General features: G+C 44.0%; 1 protein-coding gene and 1 long non-coding RNA gene across 5 annotated transcripts in view; one reads left to right on the top strand and one right to left on the bottom strand.

Moving 5' to 3' along the window:
* gtf2e2 (general transcription factor IIE, polypeptide 2, beta) overlaps positions 1-5,997 on the top strand; it is an 87,380-nt gene extending 81,383 nt beyond the window's left edge. For all 4 annotated transcript variants that reach the window (XM_080193498.1, XM_080193494.1, XM_080193496.1 and 1 more), the window contains exons 7-8: positions 1,105-1,220; positions 1,638-5,997. In XM_080193498.1, coding sequence (XP_080049624.1) covers positions 1,105-1,220; positions 1,638-1,754 — 233 coding nt within the window. In that variant the 3' untranslated portion in view covers positions 1,755-5,997. The remainder of the gene's footprint in view (positions 1-1,104; positions 1,221-1,637) is intronic.
* The window catches only part of LOC145346108 (uncharacterized), a 37,939-nt gene extending 21,033 nt beyond the window's left edge, over positions 1-16,906 (bottom strand). The window contains exon 1 of the long non-coding RNA XR_013887474.1: positions 16,717-16,906. This is a non-coding gene — a long non-coding RNA (uncharacterized LOC145346108). The remainder of the gene's footprint in view (positions 1-16,716) is intronic.
* Between the last annotated feature and the right edge of the window lie 2,363 nt (positions 16,907-19,269).

Genomic DNA, 19,269 nt, shown 5'->3' with positions numbered 1-19,269 from the left:
AGTGAACAGGTTGTGTGTTAAAGTTCAATTTCACATGATCTTAACTGACACACAAGTCCAAAGGATAATAAGACAATGGCACTGGCTCTTCAGTGTGTCATGTTCTTTGATAAAACTATCCAATCACTCCCACTATGCAGCTTTTAGTCCTGTAAGTTTTTTTTCTCATCAAATAGCCAATTTACTTTTCAAAGTTACTGTTGAATTCGTTTCCGCTGCCCTTTCAGGCAGTACATTCCAGAAACTAATTAACACTCGTTTTTTATGTTTCCTTATGTTACGTCTGGTTCTTTCTTGTTCAAACAGTGCCCCAGTGGAAACAGTTTCTCTTTACTCGTTCTCTAAAACCCATTCATCTTTTAGACACCGAATAAAATTGGCATTTAATTTCGCCATTATAAAAAGAAGAGCCCAAGCTTCTCCAATCTCTCCAAGTTCCTCACCCTTGACATCATTCTAGTAAATCTGTTGTGCTGCTTTGACAAGGCTCATATAGTGCCCAACATGCAGCACAATACTCCGGCTGAGTATTAACAACAACTTGCCTTTAATATGATCAAAGGTCCCAAGATGTTTCACAGGTAACCAATGTTTAAAGTTTTAGCATTTTATACACTGTCTCAATTAATAAAGTAAGAAGTCTCACGACATCAAGTTAAAATCCAACAGGATTATTTGGTATCACAGGCTTTCAGAGCATTGCTCCTTCATCAGGTGATGAAGGATTAATAAAGTCAAGGATCCCACATGGTTTTCAAGTACTTCTGAGCTTGTCCTGTCACCTTTAAATATTTGTGTACCTATACACCAATTCTAGCCCAGTTTAAGTGGAATCTATCCTAACAGAACAATGTTTTTCCCACTACTGGCGCTAGTGCCCTATGAATCAAAATCCCTTCTTCCCACATCATTCTTTTAGCCAAGGATTTAATTCTCCAATCTGCTTGACCCTCAAGCGTAAGGCACATGTCTCAGATAATAATCCAGAGATTATTACTCTTGTGGTTGTGTTTTAATTTAGAAAGACTAGACCAAACTCCAAAACATGAATTATACCCATAGTTTTGATTAATAACCATTATAACAATTTATATTCTGATGCAGAATTTCAGAAGTTATGGAGAAGTATTCCAGTGGATTCTATGGATGAAGAGAAGATTGAGGAGTATTTGAAAAAACAAGGCATTTCTTCAATGCAAGAGACAGGGCCAAAGAAGGTGGTATGTACATTTCCATTTAAAACTTTCTGCATTGAATGACTTAACCTGAACCCTCAGGCCCTAGTCCCCCCACTCCAGACCCCCGCTATTTCTGAATTGATACTTTGGAACTGAAATTAGAATAATTATTTTGTAAAACAACCTTATGATTTATTATAAGGGCAGTTTTCATTGTGTGACAATAGTGAATAACCAAGCTCACCGTCTGTAGTCACATTGTCTTTGTTGCTTTGTTAATACCTTGGTGTTTGTCATGCTTGCTCACTGTTTATATGTGAAAATGTGGGCCTATCTATCATCCAGCTTTAAATAGCCATTAGTAATCTCTTAAGGTGACAAATGCTTTCTTCAGCTGTTTACTAACAGGAAAATAAATCACGTTTGTCAGACATTTCTAAACTGTGTATTTTTCTGTAGATAAGTGTTCAGAAGAGGAAAAAACCTGCTTCCCAGAGAAGGAAATTCAAGACACACAATGACCATCTTGCAGGAATACTAGAGGACTATACTGAAGGAGTATCTGGCAAAGAGTAACCATGCTGAAAGTGGAAGTAGAAAGATAATTGTCATCAAGAAAATGCTGCAATTGGTACAAAGCACTGGAATACTGAGCACAACTTTTCTGACTATTTCCTTTAAATTTAGCTATTTCAATCTAATGCTTTTTTATAGTGGTTAATTAGAGAATTGTGCAAAACCTGAATTACAAATTCAGTCATTACCAGTAGGAATGAGGTAACATATTGTGTTTGTTTTGGTAGAATTTTGCTCAGTAAAATGTGATGTCTCCATTATAGGTTCACAGCTCTCTTTTTTGAATTCTAAATCAGTTTCCGAGACTATGGTACAATAAATAGTGAACATAATCCTTGAGAACTACTTAATCATTGATATCCAATTTTGACCATCTGTTGGAGTCAACCAATGCTTCATGCAGCACTCCTCAGTGTGGTCAGGGAACTCTCCTCCCACTCCACCTCTAACATTGCAGGAATTTGGCAGTGCCAGATTTATATACGTAGGTGGTGAAGCAGGAGTGTTTGTGAGGAATTCCAAACCCACGTACACATGAATCTTTGGTTGATGGATAATTGATCTTCCACAATAGAATCAAACTTTAGTAAGGAAATATTTGAAGCACGCCAAAATTAAACTTCTTCCCCTCTGCATGACAATGTACTATTTTCCAAAGCTTACCCTTAACCTTTCCACCCAAGCAAATTTTACCTTTCTGAAAATGCACCTTTTTATTCTATTAATTAAAACCAACACAGCATGGTGGCACAGTGGGTAGCACTGCCTCACTGTGCCAGGGACCCAGGTTTGATTTCAGCCTTGGGTTGTTGTCTACGTGGAGTTGACACATTCTGCCCATGTCTGCATGGGTCTCCTCTGGGTGCTCCCACAGTCCAAAGTGGTGCAGGTTTTGATGGATTGGCCATGCTAAATATGTGGGGTATAGGTTTAGGGTGGGGGAAAGGGCCTGAGTAAGATACTCTGTCAGAGAGTCCTTGCAGACTCAATGGGCCAGATGGCCTCCTCTGCGCTGTAGGGGTTCTTTGATTCTATGAACATCATTCAAAGTTATTTAATACATTGGGTCAGGGATTTCCTAATTGTGGTCTATGAACCCAGGGAACTTGCTCCTATCTGTCTTTTGTTTCTTACTCATTCCCTGTCCTGGTAAACTTTATACCTCTAAAGGTTTGGAAAGGGCTATTTGTTTTTGGCTATGTTGCCTGGCTGATGGTGAAATACCAATCAGAACAGCAAGATCTGTTGGTATCAGCATTTACTTGCAAATTAATTGGAAAATGGACTTTAATGGGTGAAAATGAATTTAAATTTCATGTGACCATGCAAATGATGCTAATCAGCAATGGCCATGAATTTCTGTTTGGACCTTGTCATCATCAGGTGCTGTTTCCTTAATCTTCAATCTTCGTTCTTCATCTCTGGCTGGAGACTGCTAGAGTGCAAGTTGAGGTAAAGTATCCAATGGCCTTTCCAGCCCCACCCACCCCCTCTGCCATCCCATTCTTCCCAATTCCTTCCAGTCATTACTCGTAATGTTAATATGGAGTTGCAGTACCTTGCAGAAATTATTTTCGGCTCGACCTCATTAGTAATATGAGGTTGGTTCCCAACAAATAATTGATGACTGTCTGAATCTCAGATTGTGCTTCTGCACCCTGAGTTCATTTTTACTGTGACCTGGACTGGGGTTCCTTGGTGGCACATCCTGCCATTCTCTAAGTCGCTGATCTCAAGGCCTTTGGGGGTGCAGTCTATATTTGTGTTTGCCTCCAGTCGGGGCTGTGGTGGTGGTGGTGGTGGTGCTTAACAATGTAAGGGGATGGAACAATGCTATTAGTGACAAACAAAGGCCCTGGAATCATCAATTACAATGGATGCTGGTTCAGTACATAGAGGGAATGAAAATTTTACCACAGAGTCCTCAGTAACTTGCACTTCAGATATGGGCTCCAACTATATTTCTCCCACAGGTGACTCTGGTTCTGGTTCTGAATCTGAATGTGTTCTTGTAAAGTTTCTGTATCCCTCCTGACCTCAGACACTCTCTCGATAGTGAGTACGAATGAATGAAAGAACCCTGAGACATTGTGTGAATCGGATGCACACATACGCTGCTCAAAAGGCAAAAAGTGCTTGGCACGTTTTAATGGTCAATTTTATAATTTCTCCGTTTTTAAATTACCAATTTATTGCTTTGACATTGATTATTTTTAGAGAGGCTCAGCAAGTTGTATATGTTTTCTTCATATCTTACCTTTTTTAAATTTATGTTTATGTTGTGTTATGTGCCATGCCAGGTCTTGGCCAACTGCTGCAGGGCTTCTTGTTGAAGGGGAATGAGATACTCAAAAGTCTGATCCATAAGAACATAAGAAATAGGAGCAGGAGTAGGCCATTTAGCCCTTCGAACCTGCCCCACCATTCAGTAAGATCATGGCTGATCTGAAGTGGTTCAGTTCCACTTTCCTGCTTTTTCCCCATAACCCTTAATTCCCTTGTCTGTCAAAAACCTATCTACCCGTGTCTTAAATATATTTAGCGAGGCAGCCTCCACCACTTCAATGGGCAGAGAGTTCCAGAGCTTCACCACCCTTTGAGTGAAGAAGTTCCTCCTCAACTCCATTCTAAACTGCGCCCCCCCTTATCTTGAGGCAGCGCCCTCTAGTCCTGCTGTGCTTTCTAAGCGGGAAGAATCTCTCTTCCTCTACCCTATCCGTCCCTTTCATTATCTTATATGTCTCTATAAGATCCCCCCTCATCCTTCTAAACTCCAACGAGTACAGTATATTTAGTCTCTCTTCATAGTCCAACCCCCTCATCTCCGGTATTAGCCTAGTGAACCTCCTCTGCACTCCCTCCAAGGCCAATATATCCTTGCGCAAGTGCGGCGACCAAAACTGCACACAGTACTCCAGCTGCGGCCTTACCAGTGCCCTGTACAGTTGCAGCAAGACCTCCCTGCTTTTATATTCTATCCCCCTTGCTATAAAGGCCAGCATCCCATTCGCCACCTTGATCACCTGCTGCACCTGCAGACTGGGTTTTTGTGACTCATGCACAAGGACCCCTAGGTCCCTCTGCACCGTGGCATGCTGCAGCTTTTCGCCCTTTAAATAGTAGTCCTTCCTACTATTATTCCTGCCAAAGTGGATAACCTCACACTTGCTAACATTGTACTCCATCTGCCAGGTCCTCGCCCACTCGCTCAGCCTATCCAGATCCCTCTGCAGGCTTTCCACACCCTCTGCACAATTTGCTTTTCCACTCATCTTCATGTCATCAGCAAATTTCGTCACCCTACACTCAGCCCCCTCCTCCAGATCATCTATATAAATGGTAAGTAGCTGAGGCCCCAGCACCGATCCCTGCGGCACTCCACTAGTCACCAACCGCCAATCAGAATAGCACCCATTGATACCAACTCTCTGCCTCCTATTAGACAACCAATCCTCTATCCACGCTAATACCTTACCCCTAACTCCATGCCCCCTAACCTTCTGAAGCAACCTTTTGTGCGGCACCTTATCAAACTGACAAAACCCTTTTTGTCAGTCCTCCAAAGTACCTTTTTTTTGTTCCTGAAGAAATGGAGAATATTGGAAATGTCCTGCATGTCTGACGGTATCTATGCAACATTCTATCAGAGCTAGTGCAAACTGTGGATGTGAAACATTTCTCGCCACGGATGCTGCATATTTCCAACACTTTGTTTATATTTCAGATTTCCAGCATCAGCAGTACTTTGCTTTCCAAATGTATGCTCCACGCTAGGCATTTATAGATATGGTTAGTTTCAATTTAAAATGAGAAAATATTTATCACTCATTGCAAAATGTAATGTTTCTGTTAACAAAGCCCACTTGTGTGAATAGAAATCCAACATTATTACAGGTGAATTGATTGGTGCTAATTTAGTAGAATGTTTAGAAATTTTTAAGTTTGGAAGCAAAACTGGGAGTCATGCACTACTAGAATAACACTGTTTGTTAGTTCAAGATATTCTTCCCATTTATACACAGGATTGCTTGCGATGCTTGTGCGATTTAAAACTTTTTGAATGTTGCTTAACTGGGATATTGCAGAGGGCCAGGTCCGAAGAATCAGAGCTGGTTGCATAATATGAATAACTAAATTGTCTGACAAAAGCCATAGCTGTAAAATGTGATGGATTTTGTACTGTATGCCTCTATTTATAAACCCAAGATGTTTTGTTAGACTTGCATAAAACAGTTGGACCCTACTGTGACTGTGGTTCATAATTTTGGACACTTAAAATATGTGAAGGGAAGAGTTTAAAGGGTGAGGTGGCAGAATAAGGGACTTGGAAACAGGAGAAACATAAGATCAATGGGCTGCGATTCTCCCATCCCAATCGGGAACTTTTCAGGCAGGTTGGGGTGGAAGATGCATGTCGCCGCCATTGTTCCGGGTCTGCGCATGCACCGGAACGCGTGTGCGTATCCCAGAGCTGGCGAACAGTAGCCAGAAAGACCACGCTGGAAACCAGCAGAAAGGCAGGTAAATAATTTGAATCTTTTTAAAATGTATTTTATGCAATTATCGGGAACTTACCAGTCCCAATTGAACCTCCCACTCCGCCGGCAGTACTTAATCCCAGTGGGGTTTAGAGTAGGTCTCCACCTTTGGGGAACTAGTGGGAGTCTCTGCCAAAATGAAGGGGGGCAATCAGGGCCCACCCTTGGGGTCATGTGGCGAGGGTGGTGCCCCTGGGCATGGGCACCCTGGCTGTCAGCCTGTGCCCAGGGGGCACAGTGTCCCTGCCTATTGGGCATTGATCAGTGCCAAGGGGGCAAGGCCTAGGGACGATCAGTGGGGTGAAGATCCCGTTGCCACTCAGCATGGTGATTGGTCTGGGATGGAGGGAGAGCAGCGACTTGGGGTGGGGGGGTGGTGGTTCTGACCCTAGGCATGGTCTGCCGTGGGGGAGTGGTGATGTGCTGGAGATTGGGGAGGGGGTCAGGACTGGCCTGGAAATTGTTGTGGGCGCCATGAACGGGCTGTGGTGGGGGGGGGGGGGGGGGGGGTGATACTGGAGGGGTAGCACTCCGGGGTCCCAGGCTGGCCAGCAATTGAGCTGAGTCTGAAAGATCAGGCTACTGTGCAAGTCCAGAGTTTCAGAACTGTGGAAACTGAACTGACAGAACTGTCGGGATTGAGAACAGTTTTGCCGTCAATTCAGCACTTTTGGGAGAACTGCCCCCATGATTTCTCTAGCTGATCCTGGTCAACTTGACTCTACAATGCACCTCATGAAGAGACAGAGCGTAGATACACTTAGATAATACTTTACATTGAAGTCTTAAGAACATAAGAACATAAGAAATAGGAGCAGGAGTAGGCCATCTAGCCCTTCGAGCCTGCCCCGCCATTCAATAAGATCATGGCTGATCTGTTGTGGCTCAGTTCCACTTTCCCGCCCTCTCCCCATAACCCTTAATCCCCTCTCTTATCAAGAACCCATCAACCCGCTTCTTAAAAATATTTAGCGAGGCAGCCTCCACCACTTCAATGGGCAGAGAATTCCAGAGGTTCACCACCCTTTGAGTGAAGAAGTTCCTCCTCAACTCCGTTCTAAACCGCCTCCCCTTTATCTTGAGGCTGTGCCCCCTAGTCCTATTGTCTTTTTTGAGCGGGAAGAGTCTCTCCACCTCTGTCCTATCCATCCCATTCATCATCTTATACGTCTCAATGAGATCTCCCCTCATTCTTCTGAACTCTAACGAGTACAAGCCTAGTTTATTCAGCCTTTCCTCATAGCTCAACCCTCTCAACTCCGGTATCAGCCTAGTAAACCTCCTCTGCACTCCCTCCAAGGCCAAAATATCCTTGCGCAGGTGCAGCGCCCAAAACTGCACACAGTACTCCAGCTGCGGCCTCACCAATGCCCTATACAGCTGCAGCAAGACCTCCCTACTTTTATATTCAATCCCCCTTGCTATGAAGGCCAGCATCCCATTCGCCTTCCTGACCACCTGCTGCACCTGCAAGCTGGGTTTTTGCGACTCATGCACAAGGACCCCGAGGCCCCTCTGCACTGTCGCCTGCTGCAGTTTTTCGCCACGTAAGTAATAGTCCTTCCTACCATTCTTCCTACCAAAGTGGACCACCTCATACTTGCCAACATTAAATTCCATTTGCCACTTCCTGGCCCATTCGCCCAGCCTATCTAGATCCTTCTGCAGACTCTCCACACCCTCCGCACAATTTGCCTTTCCCCCAATCTTGGTGTCATCAGCAAATTTCGACACCCTACACTCGGTTCCCTCCTCCAGATCATCTATATAAATGGTAAATAGCTGAGGCCCCAGCACCGACCCCTGGGGCACCCCACTAGTCACCATCCGCCAATCCGAATAGCACCCATTGACCCCCACTCTCCGTCTCCTATTTGACAACCAATCCTCTATCCACGCTAACACCCTACCCCCAACTCCATGTCCCCTGACCTTCTGCAATAACCTCTTGTGAGGTACCTTGTCAAACGCCTTCTGAAAATCCAGAAAGACCACATCCACCGGCTCTCCTCTATCCACTGCCCTAGACACATCCTCATAGAACTCCAGTAAATTTGTCAGACACGACTTCCCTTTAATGAAACTGTGTTGCGTCTGCCCTATCAAGCAATTCCCTTCAAGATGCCTCGCAATTTCCTCCTTAATGACAGATTCTAACATTTTACCAACCACAGACGTTAAACTAACCGGCCTATAATTCCCCACCTTTTGCCTGGCACCCTTCTTAAACAACGGCGTAACATTAGCCGTTTTCCAATCTTCCGGCACTTCCCCGGAATCCAGCGACGTCTGGAAAATAACCACCAAAGCATCCACTATCACCTCCACCATTTCTTTCAGAACCCTCGGATGCATTCCATCCAGTCCTGGGGAATTGTCCAAAATCAGCCCCTCCAGTCTGTCGAGCACCACCTCTCTAGTAACAGTAATGTCATTAAGACCCTCCAGTCCTACCACCTTTCCATCGCTAACACCCGGCAAATTATTCACGTCCTCCTCCGTGAAGACAGAAACAAAAAAGTTATTCAAGACCTTAGCCATTTCCCCATCCCCTACCACTAGGTCCCCTTTCTCATCCTCTAAAGGACCAACGTTCACCCTAGCCAGCCTCTTCCTTTTTATATATTTATAAAAACTCTTGCTATCCTTTTTTATATTAAGTGCTAGCCCAGCTTCATAGCTTCTCCTACCCTCCTTTATCAACTTCTTTGTCAATCTTTGTTGACATTTAAACCTTTCCCAATTCTCTTCTCGCCCACTGCTCTTAGCTACTCTAAATTCCTCCGCTTTTAATTTAACACTTTCCTTCACCTCCTTCATAATCCACGGCTTGAAGTCTTGAACTTTAAAATAAATTTATTCTATTTAAAACAAACTAAATTACCTTTATGCACTCCAAATACCAGAGCAGTCATCTCTTGCTTCAGTACAATTGAATTGTGCACTCTAATTATCTATAAACTATCCATGATCTGATTGGATGGCAGAGCAGGCTTGAAAAGATTAATTTGCCTACTTATGTTCCTGATTCCCATGTTCCTATGTATCCATTAAGTTCTATTTTTCTCTGCTTGTTAATTTCTTGGTTTCACATTCAGATTGCACCATTCAATTGAAGGTGAATTCACTTCATATCTATGATCATCCAATTTATTTTTTCTATTCAAATATCCAAGATTAATATGGTTGTGTTGACAATCAGACTTTGTGGTAACATGGGCACCAACCACCATTGAGCAAATCCGCGTTTCTCTCTGACCCCCCCATGTTATATCTGTAATTATATCATTTGTGTTTTTGTCCTTGTGTACATTTTGTCCCCCCTTCGTTTAATCTTAGCTTTGTTAGTTATTGTGCATGAAAGCTTTTTAAAGTCAATAATTGGAGCTATCTTATGTTGTATACTTCCACCTCAATTTGCATTCTTTTTTGCCTAACCCACTTAAATTATTCTTCTACATTCAGAACCCTACTAACTGTCTTCCACACTCCTCTGATTTTAATAAAGAATGGGGTTTAATAAACAACTCCAGAGATGTGCAGGTTAGGTTGACCTTCCTCGTACAAAACCGTGCTGTCTGTCACTAATGAGATGATTCAGTTCTAAATGTGCATATATCCTATCTCTAAGAATCTTCTGCAACAATTTCTCTACCACAGATGTCAAGCTCACCAGCCTGTAATTACCTGGGTTATCCTTGCTACCCTTCTTAAATAATGGGACCACATTGGCTATCCTCCAATCCTCTGGGACCTCACCTGTGTCCATCGAAGAGACAAAGATTTCCATTAGAGGCCCAGCAATTTAATCTCTTGTCTCCCTGAGCAGTCTAGGATAGATGCCATCAGGCCCTGGGGATTGTCTGTCTTAATGTTTCCTTTAAAAAAAACCTAACATTTCCTCCTTGTAATTGAGATTTTTTCTAACGGGTCAACACATCCCTCTGAGACACTACCAGTCAACATGTCCCTCTCCTTTGTGAATACTGATGCAAAGTATTCGTTTGGGATCTTACCTACTTCCTTGGGTTCTAAGCATAATTCCCTTTCTTTATCCCTGAGAGGTCCAATTCTTTCCCTGACAACCCTCTTGTCCCTAACATGTGTATGAAATGCCTTAAGATTCTTCTTAATCCTGTCTGCCAAGATCAATTCGTGATCCCTTTTTGCCCTTCTAACTCCCTGTTTGAGTGCTTTTCTACTTTATAGAACATAGAACATTACAGCGCAGAACAGGCCCTTCGGCCCACGATGTTGCGCCGACCAGTTAAAAAACAATGACCCTCTAACCTAAACCAATCCCTTTTCATCCATAAACCTATCCACGGATCTCTTAAACGCCCCCAAACTAGGCGCATTTACAACTGCAGCAGGCAGGGCATTCCAATCCCTCACCACCCTCTGGGTAAAGAACCTACCCCTGACATCCGTCCTATAACTACATCCCCTTAATTTAAAGCCATGCCCCCTCATGCTAGCTTTCTCCATCCGAGGAAAAAGGCTATCACTATCCACCCTATCTAAACCGCTAATCATCTTATATGTTTCAATAAGATCCCCTCTTAGCCGCCGCCTTTCTAGTGAAAACAACCCCAAATCCCTCAGTCTCTCCTCATAGGACCTCCCCTCCATACCAGGCAACATCCTGGTAAACCTCCTCTGCACCCTCTCCAAAGCCTCCACATCCTTCCTATAATGTGGGGACCAGAACTGCACACAATACTCCAAGTGCAGCCGCACCAGAGTTGTGTACAGTTGCAACATGACGCTGCGACTCCTAAATTCAATCCCCCTACCAATAAACGCCAAGACACCGTATGCCTTCTTAACAACCTTATCTACTTGATTCCCAACTTTCAGGAATCTATGCACACATACACCTAGATCCCTCTGTTCATCCACACTATTCAAAGTCCTCCCGTTAGCCCTATACTCGACACATCTGTTATTCCTACCAAAGTGAATTACCTCACACTTCTCCGCATTAAACTCCATTCGCCACCTCTCGGCCCAGCTCTGCAACCTGTCTAAGTCTCCCTGCAAACTATGATACCCTTCCTCACAATCTACCACACCTCCGACTTTGGTGTCATCAGCAAATTTACTAATCCACCCAACTATACCCTCATCCAGATCATTAATAAAAATTACAAACAGCAGTGGCCCCAAAACAGATCCCTGAGGCACACCACTCGTAACTGAACTCCATGACGAATATTTACCATCAACCACCACCCTCTGTCTCCTATCTGCTAGCCAATTCCTGATCCAATTTCCTAGATTACCCTCAATCCCATACATCTGCATTTTCTGCAGAAGCCTACCATGGTGAACCTTATCAAACGCCTTACTAAAATCCATATATACCACGTCAACTGCCTTTCCCCCATCCACCTCTTTGGTCACTTTCTCAAAAAACTCAATAAGGTTAGTAAGGCACGACCTACCCGCTACAAAACCATGCTGACTATCTCCAATCAATTCATTACTCTCCAAATAACTATAAATCCTATCCCTAATAATTTTTTCTAAAACCTTGCCCACAACAGAAGTAAGACTCACCGGTCTATAATTCCCGGGGAAGTCTCTGTTCCCCTTCTTAAACTTTCTCTGTTTTCCTCCCGTGCTCCATCTGTTTTTAGCTGCCTGGACCTTACGTATGATTAGACCCACAATTTCACTGTTTATCCACAGCTCTCGAATCCTACCTTTCCTATCCTTCCTTTTTATAGGCACATGCCTGTCCTGCAGCCCTATCAACTGCTCCTTAAAAGACCCTCACATACCAGATATGGATTTACCCTCAAACAGCCTCTCCCAATCAACAGCCACCAAATCCTGCCTAATCCAGCTGTAGTTTGCCTTCCCCCAAATCAGCACCTTACCCATAGGACAATATTCCATCTTTTTTCCATTACTATCCTAAAGTTCACAGAATTGTGGTCACTATTTGCCACATGTTCCCCTACTGAAACTTTAATGATCTGACCGGGCTCATTCCCCAGTACTAGGTCCAGTATAGCTTCCCCCTAGTTGGACTATCAACATATTGTTCCAAAGAACCTTCCTGTACGCATTTTATAAATTTCTCTCGTCCAGACCCCCAGCCCTAAGTGATTTCCAGTCTATACAAGGGAAATTTAAAATCTCCCGCTACAACAACCCTATTTTTTCTGCACCTGTCCAGAATCATCTTACATATATCCATTCCTCAACTTCCCGTGGGCTGTTGGGAGGCCTGTAGTATACCCTCAGCATAGTGACTGTGCCCTTCCTGCTCCAGCCACAGTGACTCATTACATGACCCTTCTAAATTGTCCACCCTCTGTACCCCTATAATATGCTCCCTAACCAGTATTGCCACTCCCCCACCTCTTCTAGCCCCTCCTCTGTCTTGCCTAAAACACTGATACCCTGGAATATTCAGCTGCCAGTCTTGTCCTTTTAACCAATTCTCCATCATTGCAACCACATCCAAGTTCCGCACAAGCATAAAGGCTCTAAGTTCATCTGTCTTGCCCGATCCACTCCACTCCTCCAGGCCCACTGGGGTCATCCTCCCCCAGAATGCTCTTCCTTTTAGATAGCCTTGCCCTGGCCCCAAGCTTGTCCCCACCCTCTATGCTTGTTGACCTATTGTTTTGATCCCCACCCCCCTGCCACATTAGTTTAAACCCACCTGAACCACACTAGCAACACTCCCAGCCAGGGTATTCACGCTCCTCCAGTTTAGGTGTAACCTGTCCTCCTTGTACAGGTGCCATCCTCTCTTGAAGACTTCCCAGTGATCCACGAATTTGAAACCCTCTCTCCTGCACCAGTCCTTTAGCCATGTGTTCAGTTTTACAATCTCCCTGTCCCTAGCCTCACTAGCACGTGGCACTGGGAGTAGTCCAGAGATTGCTACTCTAGAGGCCCTGCTGTTTAGCCTACTACCCAACTCCCTGAATTGTTCTCACGGGACCTCACTGCTCTTTCTGCCTACGTCATTTGCACCAATGTGGACAATGACGTCTGTCTGATTACTCACCCCTTTTAGGATGCTTCCTGCCCACTCAGAGACATCCAGGACCCCGGCACCAGGGAGGCAGAGTACCATCCTGGAGTCTCGTTCGTGCCCACAGAACCACCTGTCTGTGCCTCTAACTACTGCGTCTCCCACTACTATTGCTCTCCTAGTCCCTCTGTTTTCCTTCTGAGCATGATGTGGGTATGCCGGCGTTGGACTGGCGTAAACACAGTAAAAAGTCCTTCTGAGCCACAGAGCCCGACTCCCTGCCAGTGACCTGGTCACCATGGCTTACCCCCGGAGAGTCATCCCACCTCCACCCCTCAGTATCCAAAACAGTATATTTATTTTGGAGGGGGACAACGACAGGGGATCCCTTCACCTAACTGCTCTGTCTGTTAAGGGGGACAGCCGCCGGGGTACTCGGTGACCTTTACCCTTCCTAACTGTGACCCACGTGTCTTCCTCCCGTGGCCCTGGTGTGACTACCTGCCTGTAACTTCTCTCTCAATTCCTCATTCTCCCCGACTAGACTAAGGTCATCGAGCCACAGCTCCAGTTCCTAATGCTGTCCCTCAGGAGCTGCAGTTTGACGCACCTGGCGCAGATATGGACTTCCGGGAGGCTAGGCAACTCCATGAACTCCCACATCTGACACCGAAAGCAACAAACTAGTCCCTCACTCATAATTACCCCTTTCTTTAAATTACTGGAAGAACGAAGAACAGAACCTACCCTGCCTCTGCCTGTTCACGCCAAAGCCCTTCAGCCTTCGCTCTGCTCCCTCTCACTCCGCGCCCGCTGTATAGAGTGGCCTGCTCTTTACAACTCGCGTTCACCACTGGCTGGCGTCAGGCACCTGCGCAGTTTTCCCAGATTTAAGAAAAAAAACTTTTGCAAAGGAAAAAAGCCGGTGAAAAAACTGAACAGATAAATAAATAAATAACCAAACACTAGCCGCCTTACCCTCAGCTTGAATCTCTCCCTCTCAGTCTTGCTCTGGTTGCACAATGAGGTCAATTCCCCAGGGTAAATGACTTTTGTATCAAAATAAAAAACTCAAACTCCCAGACTACCCTGCGGCCCAGTTCCGCTTTCCCAGTAAAAAAAAACTTTTGCAAAGGAAAAAGCCCGTGAAAAACTCAACGGATAAATAAATAACCAAACGCTAGCTGCCTTGCTCTCAGCTCGAATCTCTCCCTCTCAATCTTGCTCTGGTCGTACAATGAGGATCTTGTTCTGCTCGTACAGACCTTGCCTTCAAGCATCCTTGATGGCCTCAAGGGAACATGGTGGAGTTTCTCATTGTAGATAGTCTCTGACAAGACTGCTGTGCCAGTGTCAACTTCAGCTTTGACAAAGGGTCACCTGGATCTAAACAACAGCTTTTTTCTCTCCTTACAGATGCTGCCAGACCTGCTGAGATTTTCTGGCATTTTCTCTTTTGGTTTCAGATTCCAGTATCTGCAGTAATTTACTTTTATCCATCCCTCTTCATTGTTCATCCAGCAGTGGAGTGACCCAGTATCCGTAATAATAGCGAAAGCTGGTGTATGAAGTGAAAACTCTTCTTCTGACTGTCTCTTCATTATTTTTGACTCTATTGTACAGCATGACATTTCTCCTTTTTTTTAAATGCTGTCTTGCCGTTGCTCTTTTATTCACAGCTCACTTATTCTTCCTGCAGGCACATCCTGTGTATCCTTTTTCCCACAGCTTCAATATTCCATGTTTTTACACTAACATTCAGCAACAGAATACCCTCGCCTTGCACAGGAGTAACATATGAGTCTCAACGGCTTTGGATGTGGATTCAGCTGATATTTTTTGTATTTGAATGCAGCCAGTGGGAGTTTGCACATTCTCCCTGTGATTGCATGGGTTTCCTCCAGGTGCTCCGGTTTCCTCCCACACCCCAAAGATGTGCTCTTAGGCTGATTGGTGTAACAAATGGTCCCTAAATTATTCTCCCCTGAATCTGGTTTCCAATGTGGTGCCATAAGCATAGACCTGGGTCAAGGGTGGAGGAGGAAAAGCACATTGTTAAAATGGCGGCACGGGCTCGTTGGGCCAGCCAAAGGGCCTGTTTCCCGTGCTGTGTTGTTCTTTGTTCTTTATATTACTGTTTCTCTCTCTGCTTCCTGTGCTGGGTCTATTACACCACTTCTGGCACGTACATTAATACAGCATGGCTTTGCCTGAGCCAATAGGAATAAGTACAAATATGTGATTTTTAATTAGTCCACCAATTGTTTTCACTAATGTCCTTCAGGCACCTAGTGGTTAAGGTCTGGAACGCACTGTCTGAGGGTGTGATGGAGGTAGATTCAATCAAAATATTTAAAGGAAATTGGACTGTTGTCTGAAAAGGAAGAACTTGCAAGATTAGGGAGAGAAGATGAGGCGAAGACACCAGGTGAATTGTTCATTCCGAGATCTGGTGCAAACATGAGCTGAACAGTTTCCTTCTGTACTGTACTGTACTGTGACAAGTCTGTAATTTTGATTTGCATTCACCACAGATCATAGTGTTAAAATTAAATATTCCTTGTGACAAAAGAATTTCAGACCTTGTTGTCTTGAGTCACTCAATGGGTGATTTTACCATTTTTTTTTTCTACGTGCTCTGGGGATTTGAAACTGGGGGAGTTTCAGATCTGTTTTCTGGGCGTGTTTTCAGGCCTTCTCATCCGCACTCTGCTTGCAAAAACATCAGCAAGTCTATTGCTCGCTGCAGAAACCTTTGGGCAGGGATTAACGTCATGATGGCCAGAACTCTCCATTCACCTGACGAAGGGACTAACCCCGAAAGCTTGTGAGTCTATTATCAAATAAATCGGTTGGACTAAAACCTGGTGTTGTCAGACTTTTTAACCAGGGATTAATGTGTCAGCAACCCTGCAGAGGGAGGTAATGTGCATATGCAGGCCTATGATGCTGCACACTGCTGGAAATTGAGCAACTGGAAGCAGAGTCTGGTTCCCAGGAAAAATTGATTAAAGTGAGTGCTATTCAGTGGTGCTAGATCCAAACAGTAAACTGAATTAATCAGGATCTTAATCCTGCCTGTTTCTAAAAATGGCCTGGCTTTTGAGACAGAGTAATTCTCAGATTAGGGTATCTCAGCTGCAACGGACAACCTGCAACATGGATTAATTCTCTTCTCCATTAGACAACATTGTTCAAACTGATATTCATGGATAATGCTCACAGTATCATGCATGTCCCAGTTACTTAAGTCTCAGTTCCCATACTGGTGCCTACATTCTCGTTGCCCTAAGTATTATGCAGTTAGTTACCAACAATATGCATGGAATAAATGAATGAGGATCAGCTCTGTTGTTATATAATCCCCTTTAAGATCTCCTTCGTAAGCCCCTTTTCGTCCTTAAGTATTATAGCACTTCCCACTTACCTGTTAGTCCCTGCTCCTTGTGGGGCGTATTTCTTTGTCCTAAGTGGCTTTGCGTATTAACAAAGTAAGTCCTGGAGTGTCTGAAACATTAGCACTATTCAGAAACCAAGGAGGGAGGGCAAAACATGTGAGCATGCCTTAAAAAAAACTCAAAATGGAGGTCTTGCCTTGAGGGTTCTCTCCAGGCAAATCATGATGCTACATCCAATTAGTTGGTCCATATTCTGTCCCATGCTGCCTGACAATCTTGTTTAATCACATTAGTGCTGAGTAAATAACTGAATCCCTTAAGCATAACACATCCTAAAGGAATGATATCAGATCCATGTGAATTAAAAACATGGAATCATCCCCAGTGAATTAAATGAATGACATCAACTCTGCAAATATTACAAGTCGGCACTTGAAAAATAATTGAGACAGATTATCATCAAGCTTCAAAAACACAACTGAGACCTTTGAACAACTGACTGACAGGTTTCAGGTCATCACTGAATTATTGGAATGGTTACTTGTACAGAGTTGGATGGTGACCATTGGATACCAGGCTTCATGGCCCTGTATTCAGATGGTATACACACAATAGGAGTTGCAATGCATGTCCTTACCAATGTCAGATTGATCTTCTGGATTAATTCCAAATGCCTAGGTGGGTAAGTAACAAATTTAGGAATAGGAGTCAGCCATTTAGCCTCTCCAGCTTGCCTTGCCATTCAAAGAGATCATTGCTGACCTGCAATCCAACTCCATAATACCTCAATACATTTGGCTAATAAAAATCTATCAGTTTCAGCTTTAGAATTAATCCCAATTGTTACTCACAGAAAAGAATTCCTACTTTTGACTGTTCTTCGCACAAAGTGTTTCCTAGAGTCATTCCTGAAAGCTCCAGGTCTATTTTTGTTTACTGTGCCACCCAGTCCTAGATTCCCCGACCTGCAGAAAGAGGTTTTCTCTATCTGTTCCCTGAAAAAAATGAAAACTTCAGTCAAATCACCCCTTAACCAGATAAATTCTAGGGTATGGATCTCCAATTTGTTTATCTCTTTGTGTACCATCGAATCCAGGTATCCTTCTAGTAGGCAGTAGGAGCGGCACGATGGCGCAGTAGTTAATACCGCTGCCTCACAGCGTCAGGGCCCCAGGGTGCAATTCCAGCCTTGGGTAACTGTCGGCATGGAGTTTGCATGTTCTCCTGTGTCTGCGTGAGTTCCCTTCGAGTGCTCCGATTTCCTCCCACACTCCAAAGATGTGTGGGTTAAGTTGATTGGCCATGATAAATTGATGTTTAGTGTCAGGGCCATTAACAGTGTAAATATGTTGGGATTATGGGAATAGAGTCTGAGTGGAATTGTTGGTGCAGCCTCCTTTTGCACTGTAGGGATTCTATGATTCTTTGAGGTAAGGCCAAGGCTGTCTCACCTGCCCTTTCCCCAAGTTCGGCCCTTGAATGGTTAATGGGGTGTTCAACAGCAGGACAAAAGCCAGGGAAACCATCTGCTCTGGCCTCAGGCAGGATGTAGGGGAGGGTGGTGGTGGTTGTAAGGGTAGCTCTATCAGTGGCCTCATTTCAGCATCAGAGGGAAAGAAGTCCCATTTCCATCTAATTAATGCAGCAATTGGCTGTTATCAGCAGGAATGCAATCACCATCAACGCTTGATTCAGTAAATAAATCTACTCCCTGTGGTCTCTTCAGCAGAAATGCTCACAATACCTAAGATATGAGATAACCAGTGCCAGAGCATGGTTTCTACTTTATATTCTGTTAATCTATATATAAATTGATTATTTCATTAGCCTTCTTGAATTTTTTTTGTACCTATTTGTGACATTTTAATAATCTATCTACCTCGACACTTAAGCCAAAAGTTTGGACAGGCTGGACTTGGATCTCCTGGAGTTTAGAAAAGTGAGGGGTGACTTGATTGAAACATATCAGATGCTGAGGTGTCTTGAGAGGATGATGTGAAAAGAATATTTTCTATTGTTGAAGGGACTCAAAGAGATCACAGTTTCAAAATCCAGGATTGCCCATTTAAGATAGTGGAGAATTGCTTACCCTGAGGGTTGAGAGTCTTTGGAATTCTCTCCCTCAAAAGACAGTGGAAACAGAGACTTAAGACAGAGCTAGATAGGTTATTTTTTGATTTGATTTATTATTGTCACGTGTTGGTATACAGTGAAAAGTATTGTTTCTTGTGTGCTAGATAAAGTATACTGTTCATTGAGAAGGAAAGAAAAGAGTTCAGAATGTAGTGTTATAGTCATAGCTAGGGTGTAGAGAAAGATCAATTTAATGTGAGGTAGACCTATTCAAAAGTCTGATGGAAGCAGAGAAGAAGCTGTTTTTGAGTCAGTTGGTATGTGCCCTCAGACTTTTGTACCTTTTTCCTGACGGAAGAAGGTGGAAAGAGAGCATGTCTGGGGTGTGTGGGGTCCTTGATTATGTTGGCTGCTTTACTGAGGCAATGGGAAGTGTAGACAGTGTCAGTGGATAGGAGGCTGGTTTGAGTGATGGACTGGGCTTCATTCACGACCCTTGGTATCCTTCA

This window comes from Carcharhinus amblyrhynchos, chromosome 1, assembly GCF_965287045.1.
Source record: "Carcharhinus amblyrhynchos chromosome 1, sCarAmb.v2.hapA, whole genome shotgun sequence".
NCBI lineage: Eukaryota > Metazoa > Chordata > Chondrichthyes > Carcharhiniformes > Carcharhinidae > Carcharhinus > Carcharhinus amblyrhynchos.
The sequence above is the reverse complement of the archived record's forward strand: the minus strand, read 5'-3'. Positions and strand labels throughout refer to the sequence as shown.